Here is a 9,931-nt window from a genome sequence, read left to right as displayed (position 1 = left end):
TAGACGGATTCTTGCTCTGTCACCCAGGCTGGAGTGCAGTGGCATGGTCTTGGCTCACTGCAACCTCCACCTCCCAAGTTCAAGCTATTCTCCTGCCTCAGCCTCCCAAGTAGCTGGGATTACAGGCTCGTGCCACCACGCCCACTTAATTTTTGTATTTTCAGTAGAGACAGCATTTCACCATGTTGGCCAAGCTGGTCTCGAACTCCTGACCTCACGATCCGCCTGCTTTGGCCTCCCAAAGTGCTGGGATTACAGGTGTGAGCCACCGTGCCCAGCCGTATATTTTACTCTTATATCCTGCTTTATTCCCATTTCACAGATAAGAAACTGAGCCCAGAAAGACGAAATGACTTTCCCAAGACCGCACAGCCAGTCAGCGTCTGAGCCAGGGCACAGGTCTGCCTGAAGGAGCCTGACCTCTTATGCACTTGCCGCCACTTCTGCAATGCAAGCTGGAGAAGACAGGGCGTATAGGTAGAGTGCCTGGTCTGACAGCCCTAGCTCCAAGTCCTGCTTCGACACCTGGCTGTGTGACCCTAGGCAAGCCACATCACTGCTCTGAGGCTAAGTTCTCCCATCTGCAAAACGGGGACAAAACACCTAGCCCACCGGTGTTGCATTTAGCCGCATGGTCATTACCAGGATCTGTAACACTCACAGGGGGTGTCTGGCCCAGGCAGGGCTCAGTCAAGGGCCACAGGATTGCCCAGAGCATGTGTGGACAAGGGTGGAGGTGGGGAATGCCAGTGCCAAGGCTTCCTTTAGGCCTGGTGCCAGTGGCCCAGTCAGTATTGAGCCACTCCAGGTGCCACCTATGGGCCCCCTACCTGAAGGACAGAGCCAGGTTCCCATCCCAGCTCCTCCATGTTCTGGCTCTGTGGCCTTGGGAAAGTGACCCGCCCCCTCTGGCCTCCATTTCCCCATCTATAAAATGGGCATAGTCATGCTCCTCTGAAGGACCCAGAGCCCAGCACACAGTTGGCACCTAGGACTCCCTCACCACAATTCCAACATGCATCCCAGCCTGGCCAGCACGCTCTCCCCACCACTCCCCTACCCGGCGCTCCTCTGAGCAACTCACAGATGATTTATACTTCAGAGGACGAATCAATACAATATACAGCCAAAGACATCTTTAATCTTTCGCAGGGATTAGGCTACAAGGTACAGCGGCCTCTTTCTACCGGCCGCTCAATTCTGATTTCAATTTGGCCAGCTGGAGTGCAGCTCTCTCTCTCCCTTTCTTTTCACCTTCTAAAAGATGTTCCTCCAAATCAAATTTCATTTATTGGGTTGCGCGAGGAGATCTAGCTGCCTAAGCTGCCCTGGCCAGGCCCCCGTAGGCTGTTGCACACTGGCATGGGGTGGCCTTGGAAGTCTGGGGACGTGGGAGGCCCAGTCAAGCGGAAAGCCAGGCCCTCAGGGAGGTGCAGATGGTGCATGGGGCGTGGCAGGCACTGTGAGGGGCACCTCTGCCAGGACAGGAGTGCCCTATGCTGAAGGCCTTCGCATAATAGCAAATTTTAGTTTTCTAGATCATGAAGTCCTTTTAAAAACTCTTGAGTAGACTTTATTTTTTCTAACCACCCAATACTTGATTAGATGTTGATTTAAAAAAAATTAAACAATAGGCTTACCTTCAGCCAAAACACAATGCCCAGACCGCACCCCTGTCCCATGCCTCTCCTGTCCCTCCAGGCTGTGTGTACATGGGCATGCCTGTGTGTCCCTGTCATACCCTAGCACTTGCACAGGGGCTGGCCCAGGCGGGTCTCAGTGAGCATGCAAATGACAGAAGACAGAGAAGACAAGAGTATAGAAACAGGTCAGACCTCTAGTCCCAGAGCCAGCCCTTCTGGGTTCAAATCCCTTCTCCACCTCTTACTTGCTGTGTGGCCTGGTGCTAGCTATTATTCAGCCTCTCTGTGCCTGCACTTTCTCTCCTGCAAAATGGGGATGAGGCAGCATCTACCTCGAAGGGCAGGAAGGACTGCCCAGGACAGCAGGTACTGGGCACAGAGGGAGGCCTGCATGAGCACTGGGGGTGGCTTTGAGGTCCCTCAGGGCAGGGACTGAACACAACTGAACACAGAAACTCAGGGCCCTCGATCCCTTCCCCCATCCTATACCTTTGTCCCTATATCCTGCAAAGGTCATGCCTTGAACAGAAAAGGCAGGAGGCTGGTTTGGGGAAGAGTTCAAGCCGCAAAGGAGGAAAGGAACCAGCAGAGCAGAGTAGGAGGTGCCATCCAGAGGGAGGTGCCAGGTCTTGGGTCTGAGCAAAGGAGGAAAGGATATGTGGGTGGCCCGAGGGGTTCTGAGGCTCTGACACTGTCTGCCAGGGTTCCTAGGTGCTATTGGCAGCCCGCCTGGAGGTGGGAGTGGAGTACTATTCACCTCTGCTTCCTTTTGCTCTGCCAGGCTGCCGGAGTGCAGAGTAGCCTGGAGCCTCAGCCATCAGTCAGCACTGCCCCACTTCCCACCGCCCCGCTGCCCCCTCCACCAGGTGGAGGCACCCAAGCAGCTTCAGCAGTACAATTAAAGGGGCTTATCTGAGATTTATAGCAGCATTATGCCCGCGGGGTGTTATCAACGGCAGCCTCTGGACACTCTGTAGTCCTTAGGAAAAGCAATTAGAGTCCTGAGGCCATGAGGGTATAAATATACAGACACCATCACCCAAGGTCTCAGGCGCCGGCAAGCTGTGTAGAGGCAGGGCCTTGGGAGAGACTAGGGGCAGGGCAGACAGGCCCTCTCTGCAGGAAGTGGGTCTGCCAGGAGGGAGAAGGGCCTCCCCGCTTCCCCCACACACCACAACAGGGCCCCGAGGAAGTCACAGGCACCATCCTTCAGCCCCACAGCTTCCTAGGAGCCGTCCCATCTTGGCTCACCCCAGCCCAGGTGAAGGCCCCCCAGCCCACAGCTGCCTGCTGCCCCTAGATGCCCACAGCTGCAGCCCACGCAGCCAGCCCTCCCAGGGCACCAGCAGAAGCAGAGACCCAGCCAGGGGCCCGCTCCCGGGCCCTGCTAGGTGGGAGTCACCTGCCAAGGGGTTAACCCTTGTTATTGCTCAGCCGCTTATCTCTGGGGACACCTGAAAGCTTTATCACAGAGCATCTGAGGACAGCAATTTAAGGCAATGCAGCAAGCTTAATGGGGAAAGGTGGCATCAGGGTATTAGGGGAAGACCTCGAGGAGAATAAATACTTGCCATTTCCTCAGACTCCACCCACAGGGACACCTTCTTCACTGATGCCCAAACCAGCACAGGTCACCCGCAGCCCTTCACCCCTCAGCCCCAGCACAGACAGGTCAATTTTAGGGGTTCCAAATTCCTCATTCCTCTGAGAGCCTGCCTGGCTGTCCACCCATCTCCTGAGTCCCTGACAGCCCTCTAAACAAGGCCCTCGTCCCCACCCCGTCCGTTCCTCGGCTGCGAGGATAGCGGCCGCCCCGCAGGCTCCCGCACCAGGGAGGCCAACAGTGCCCTCATCTGCACACCCACGTCTGCCAAGGCCTCATACCTGCCGTGCACAGGAGTCACCCAGAGCCCAGTGAGGCCATGGGCCAAACCGCAGGGCTCAAAGAGGAGGACAAGGCCCACCTGGCAACAGCCAGGCAGTCAGAGCCCGCATCAGGCCCCGGCTGGGTGCTCTCGGTGGGTCAGTCACATGCCCCCAAGCCCGGCATGACCCTGCAGCCAGGCGCTTGACTCACCGTCCTCACGGGACTTCTGGATGAAGGCCTCCACACCGCTCTCGCCATAGCTGCCCTCCGAGGCCACTGTGGACACGTAGTTCCACTTGAGGGCACGGACGATGTCCACCATGGCCTGGGCCTGGTACGTGTCCGAGGGCACCACGCGGGAGAAGAAGTCGTAGCGGCTGTTGTCGCTCAGGTCTGGCGCGGTGGAGGCGTAGCTGATCTGGGGTATCTGAGGGGCAAAAGGGGCTGCTGAGGGTGGTGGCTGCCCCCACCCCGCCGAGCCAGCCCCACTCCCCTACACACCAACCTCCCTCTGGTCCCTAGAGCCTTGGGACCACCACAGCCCACCCCTCCCCATGGGCACTGCCTCCTCCTCCAGAAAGTCTCCCAACCGGCCTCCCTGGGGTCCCCAAAGACACTCCAACGACACACAGGTACACACACGCGCACACACACACGTACACACACCACACACACATACATCCTGGGAGCCTCCGGCTGCCTCAATTTACACAAAGAGCTCAAAGATCCCAGCCCAGGGAAAATCCCCACATACATGAGATGATTCAGCCTGGGGATTTGGGTGTTAGGAGAGGCCCTGAGGGGTCATGTGGCCCATCCCATGTCCCCAGGCAGCCCCTCTGGTCAGGACCCAGCAGACCCTGTCACCACAGCTCTCTGCCAGCTCAACCTCCTTCCTCGTGCCCTGCTCAGAGGAGATGGAGCCTCGATTCCAGCTCCCCCGTCCCCCACTCCACCCCCAAGGATGGAAGCCCAGGAAGCTAGCGGGGTGGGCTTCAAGAAGTCCCTTCTTTCTGCAGCTGGGCACACTGAGCCCAGAGAGTCACCACCCTGCTGGGTCCCACAACCTCTCCAAGGCAGAGCTGACCCAGGGCCCTGCCCCAGCCCCAGGACTTTCTAGTCACAGAGCATCTTCCTGCCTCCACAGGCCCCACCTGGACCCTCCCCAGGCAGGGATGAGACTCAGACCCCCTGCCTCCTGTAGATACACCCAACCATCCCCAGGACAGGGAGGGGTATGGTCCCTCCTCTCCAGCCCTCCCCTCCAGGGCCCACCCACTGCTCTGCTCTCCCGGTGGGTCAGGGCCTGTGGTCTCCACTCCCCGCTTGGCCCACAGGGATGCTCCTTCTTCCTGTGTGCCCTCTGCCCACTCAGCTGTCCAGGGGGACGGGGGTGGGGAATCCATATTGATCCCGGCTGGCATCAAAACTAAGATTTTATGCCCCTAAGGAATCACTCAGATTCAATCCTGGCCAAGAAACCTGTGGCCAGGACTTCAGGCCCAGTGGCCACCGTGGGTGGGGAAATGTTCCCGGGACAGGAGGGTTGGGGGTGCTCCTGGCAAGTGGTTGCCCACTTGGCTAAAGCCTAGTGTGTCCCCATCCCCGGGACCACCTCCCAGACCAGTCAGCTCCCCTCCTCAGGACAGGGCAGAGCTTCTGCCAGCCTAGAAGCCCCACCTCAATATCCCAACATTCAACTCTATTCACTTCAACGAAGACTTTACTGAGCACCTCTGATGTCCCGAGTGCTGAGGACAGCAGTGAATAAAACACTCAGGGAGCTTCCTTCTGGTGGGAGGAGAGAAGCAAGCCAGCTAACAAGTACCGGGACCATTCTCCACAGCCATGAGGCCTCACAGAGTGGCATAAAGGGGTGGGACATCAGGGTGGCAGGTGGCAAAGCCAGGAAAGGCCTCTCTGGGGAGGCGACAGCCGAGCAGAGCCAGCATGAGCAAGGATAGGAAGATGTCGGAGTCCGGGGAGCAGCAGGTCCCTGCGGAATGAGCTTGGGGTGTGGGTGGCCAAGCAAGGGGCCTGTGTGGCCGGAGCAGAGCAGGATGGGGAGAGTCAACACGTAGTAGGCCCCATAGCCTCTTAATAAACGGACAAATGACAATAAGGAAGTTGACTGGGGGCAGGGAGGGTCCACCCTCCCCTGAGAATGCCCACTGCCAAAAGCATGGCCCAGACGGCTCACCGTCCGCCTCCGCTGCGGGAAAAGCCCAGACCTCTGAGACCTTCACGGGTGAGGATGTGGGTAGGGGAAACAGTTAACTGGTTTCTTGGGTTTTCTAAGCAAGGGTTAGAAACCCTAAGTTCTGAGTGCTTCGCCTGAGTTCCCTCATGTGGCCCTCACAGCCTTAGGAGACAGCTATTGTAATTATTCCCATTGTGCAGCCGAAGAAACTGAGGCCAGGGGAGGTGAAGTAATTGCCCAAGCTTTTTTTCAGCTGGTGAGAGGCAGAGCTGGGATTTGAGTTTAAGCAGTGTAGCTCCCCAAATTCTGCTTGAGACTGTCTCCCTAGGAAGTGTGGGAGGAGCTGTGGAGGGAGGCTGCGGGGAGAGCAGACAGGTGAGAACCTTAGGGTTCTAAGCAGAACAAGGGTTAACTCCCAAACCCCCTCACTGTAGCTCTTGTGGTCTTTATAAAATGGCATGTACTACATTATCCACTGGCACTGTTTGTAACAGTAAAACTTTGGAAACAACCTGTATGTCCATCAAGAGGGGATTGTTTAAAGAAGTTCCAGCCAGATAAGGAATATTACACAGCTGTGAAAAGGAACGAGGCTGATTTCCAGGCACCGCTCTGGGTGGGTCTCCAAGATATTGTGGGGTAAAAATAACAGCAATAAGGAGGCAACATGCAGGTGGAAGCTGTTTACTGTGTGAAAGGCGAAGTGCATACTCGCTGCTCTGAAACAAAACATGTGCATTGCCTCAGGGGAGGAAAGCAAGTGGCCAAGACAGGATCGGGCAGGGACCTTTCACCTTCTACCCTTTGTAGGTTTCCAGTGTTGAACCACGCACATCTTCCACCCATTTGGAAAGCAAACCACGCTCGAATATACCTGAATCTATGTGTCCCCTCGCCTGCTCTGTCAGCAGTGACTGAAAACTAGCCCAGTCCTCTCCGCCTTGGAGAACACTTAGCATAAAAACAGCACCCTCTAAAATGTGAGCTCTGACTGGATATTTTTTAATTCACTTTAAGGTTGTTATTTTTGAGGTCTGAAAATGGTATTCGAGTCATGGCTGGTTTGTTTTTAAGAAATCTTGTGTTTTAAAGCAGTTTCTCAGCCTTTGCACTCTTCACACTGCAGGGGAGGTTAGTGCTTTGTTGGGGGGAGGTCCCTGAGAGACAAGTGTTTTGTTTACGTCTCTCCCTCTCGCCTCTGCTGGGCCTCAGCCAGGAGCCATCATCACCTGCCTGCCTCCACGCCCCTCCTGATCAGAAGCTTGTCCCTACCTCTGGTGTTTCCTCCCACCAGGCCTTGGCTCCCGGGAGAGGGAAGGAGGCCCACTCAGGTTTCTGGACTTGCTCAACCCAGGCCTCCCAGCATGCAGCAGATGGAAACAGAGGCCCCCCCAGATAAGGTGGCTCCTTCTCACTCATCCCTATTCCTCCTTCCAAGCTCCTGTCTAGGCCCAGGTGGTGCTCAGCACAGGTGGTGAGCGGTGGATGGACAGATGGATGTCCGGGCATCCCCTGTGGGGCCAATCTCGTTAGAAGCCTTCAGACCCTGGCCCACATCCAGAGCGGGGCCCTGGCACACTGGCCCCAGCCCACGGCACACACTCCATTCCCCAGAGGGTGGGAGGCCAAGCATGCGCTCCTGTAGGATATGCATGTCAGCCTGCAGAAGAGCCCCAGGCCCCTGATTTCAAGAGCCCAGGAGGGGCCCCTGACCTTCCCCCAATCATTCCTGAGACACTGGAACAAGAACCCAACCCTGAGACGCGGGTGGGGGAATCAGGCTCCTGAACAGGATCCCGGGGATAAGCCAGCCTCCTGTGATGTATCCACCTGCCAGCCTCTCCTGTCTGCTCTCCCCGCCGCCTCCCTCCTCAGCTCCAGCCCCCCCCACACTTCCTAGGGAGACAGTTTCAAGCAGAATTTGGGGAGCTACACTGCTTAAACTCAAATCCCAGCTCTGCCTCTCACCAGCTGAAAAAAAACTTGGGCAAGTTACTTCACCTCCCCTGGCCTCAGTTTCTTCAGCTGCACGATGGGAATAATTACAATAGCTGTCTCCTAAGGCTGTGAGGGCCACATGAGGGAACTCAGGCGAAGCACTCAGAACGGCACCTGGCAGGCGGTGAGCACTGAGGGTGAGCTCTTAGAGGAGCTGCCATTCCTCCGCCAAACTTCCTCTGGCAGCAATCGCCTTCTCTTGCCTCTCTCTGACTGTACCTCCTAGGACTCTCCCTCTCTTCCGGCCTCCTCCCATCACACGCTCTCTCCATAGTCTCATTGTTGTCATTGTCATTGTCACACGGACATCCTGGGAATGCTATCGGGCTCTCCAAGGCTCTCTTACCCCAAACTGGAGTGGAGGGATGGGGGGCAGGAGGTGTCAGGGGCCGCCACAGGCGGGCAGGGAGCCATGTCTGCGTCTAAGCAGGTGACTGTGACAACCTGGCCCATGTGGGGCTCTGACGTCTCTTCAACTCCCACTGTCTCCGCAGCCCAGCCCAAGCAGGAGGGGGACGTGCAATTTACATTCTCCTCAGAGAACGCTCCTCTCCTCTCCCAACAGCAGCAGCAGGAGGGGAGGGAGACAGCGGTGCCAGCCCCGGTGCCAGCTGCTCCATCCCTCTGCCTCCTTTGCTTCCCTCACCCAACACATTGAGCACCTACTGTACACTGGGCACTGTTCCAGGTGCTGGGGATGCAGCAGCTTGTGTCACACCCTCATGGGGCAAGAGTCAGAACTCAGATTCCAGCAGCCCCTGACCAAGTTCAGGCATCCTGCTCTAGGTCCCTCTGTCTGTCCCTTTCTCCTTCCTCTTTGTCTATCTTCCTCTGTCCCCAGAGCCCATGACCTCATCTCCCACATCCAAATCCCCCTGCTCATCAAGGCCCAACTCAAATGTCACCTCCTCCAGGCAGCCCTCCCTGAGCCCTCATCCTTCAGAGGGGGCCTAGCCTTCCACAGCAATGAATGCGGCCGCTCCAAGGGCACCAGGCACGTCCTCCTGGTGTTACTGTTCTCTGCCTACTCATCAATTCAACAGGCCTTCTAAGCACCCCACCCTGTGCAGGCAAGGCCACGTGGAGAGATGCAGAGGTGAACTAGATTCTTCCCACCCCCAAACACTAGTCAATACCCACTGCATCCTGGGAGACACCAGCAGAGATGGCAGAAAGTGTTTGTGCAAAAAGTGCTCCACTGTTTGGGCCCCCTGATGAGGGGTAGGTTGTACGGCCCCTGGAGTGACACACAGTGTGCCTGCAGCCGCCACCCAGGAGAGCCTCGGCTGAGGTGAGGGGTGAGTGCCTGGGGGGTGGGAGGATGCATGAAGAACCCTCTCTCCCTCTTCCCCTGTCTCTGGCTTCTAGAGTGACAAGGAGGTCCATGCCACATGAGGAAAGACAAAAGCTGCTTCCGGACTTAAGCAACAATGAAGATGGATTTCAAGTACATCTGAGTGTGTGTGCGCGCAGACACACATGCATGTGGGCGCATAGGCTATAGCATGTGTGCTGAGCACATGGGTGCCCTGCACATTCATTCATGTATTCCTCCTACAAAGAGGCATGGAGCACCCACGGCCTCCAGGCATAGTTCTGAGGGCTGGGGATGGACTATGGACAACTGCCTTCAGTGGGCTCCAATCTAGACGAAGGCAGGTCATGCAGAGGTGCATCATAAGCTTCTGAGTCTGTTAGATGGGGATAAAGAGCGAGGAAAAAAAAGAAAGGAAAGGAACAGGGGAGTGTTGCAGAGTGGCCAGGAGAGACCTCTCTTACAGGGCGATGTCTTTGTCAGGACCCCAGCAGGGAGGGGTATTTGAGGCCAAGGTGTTTCAGGCCAAGGGAGCAGCCAGTGCAAAGGCCATGTGTGCATGCCTGTGTGTGTGTGTGTGTGTGTGTGTGTGAGATCATGGTGCATGCCTGTGTATATGTATGTGTATGTGATCATGGTGCATGCCTGTGTGTGTGAGCATGTGTGCATGCCTGTGTGTGTGTGAGCATGTGTGTATGCCTGTGTGTATGTGATCATGGTGCATGCCTGTGTGTGTTAGCATGTGTGAATGCTGGTGTGTGTGTGATCATGGTGCATGCCTGTGTGTGTGTGTGTGATCATGGTGCATGCCTGTGTGTGTGTGTGATCATGGTGCATGCCTGTGTGTGTGAGCATGTGTGCGTGCCTGTGTGTGTGCATGCCTGTGTGTGTGATCATGGTGCATGCCT

At 56.4% G+C, this 9,931-nt stretch overlaps 1 protein-coding gene across 5 annotated transcripts in view; it reads right to left on the bottom strand.

Moving 5' to 3' along the window:
• The window catches only part of GRM4 (glutamate receptor, metabotropic 4), a 135,059-nt gene that overhangs the window by 65,775 nt on the left and 59,353 nt on the right, over positions 1-9,931 (bottom strand). For 3 of the 5 annotated variants that reach the window (XM_011945437.1, XM_011945435.1, XM_011945438.1), the window contains one exon: positions 3,721-3,937. The exons of the other annotated variants lie outside the window; for them this stretch is intronic. In XM_011945437.1, the coding sequence (XP_011800827.1) occupies positions 3,721-3,937 (217 nt within the window). The remainder of the gene's footprint in view (positions 1-3,720; positions 3,938-9,931) is intronic. 5 annotated transcript variants of the gene reach the window in all.

This window comes from Colobus angolensis, unplaced genomic scaffold (genome assembly GCF_000951035.1).
Source record: "Colobus angolensis palliatus isolate OR3802 unplaced genomic scaffold, Cang.pa_1.0 Scaffold24, whole genome shotgun sequence".
Taxonomy (NCBI): domain Eukaryota; kingdom Metazoa; phylum Chordata; class Mammalia; order Primates; family Cercopithecidae; genus Colobus; species Colobus angolensis.
The sequence above is the reverse complement of the archived record's forward strand: the minus strand, read 5'-3'. Positions and strand labels throughout refer to the sequence as shown.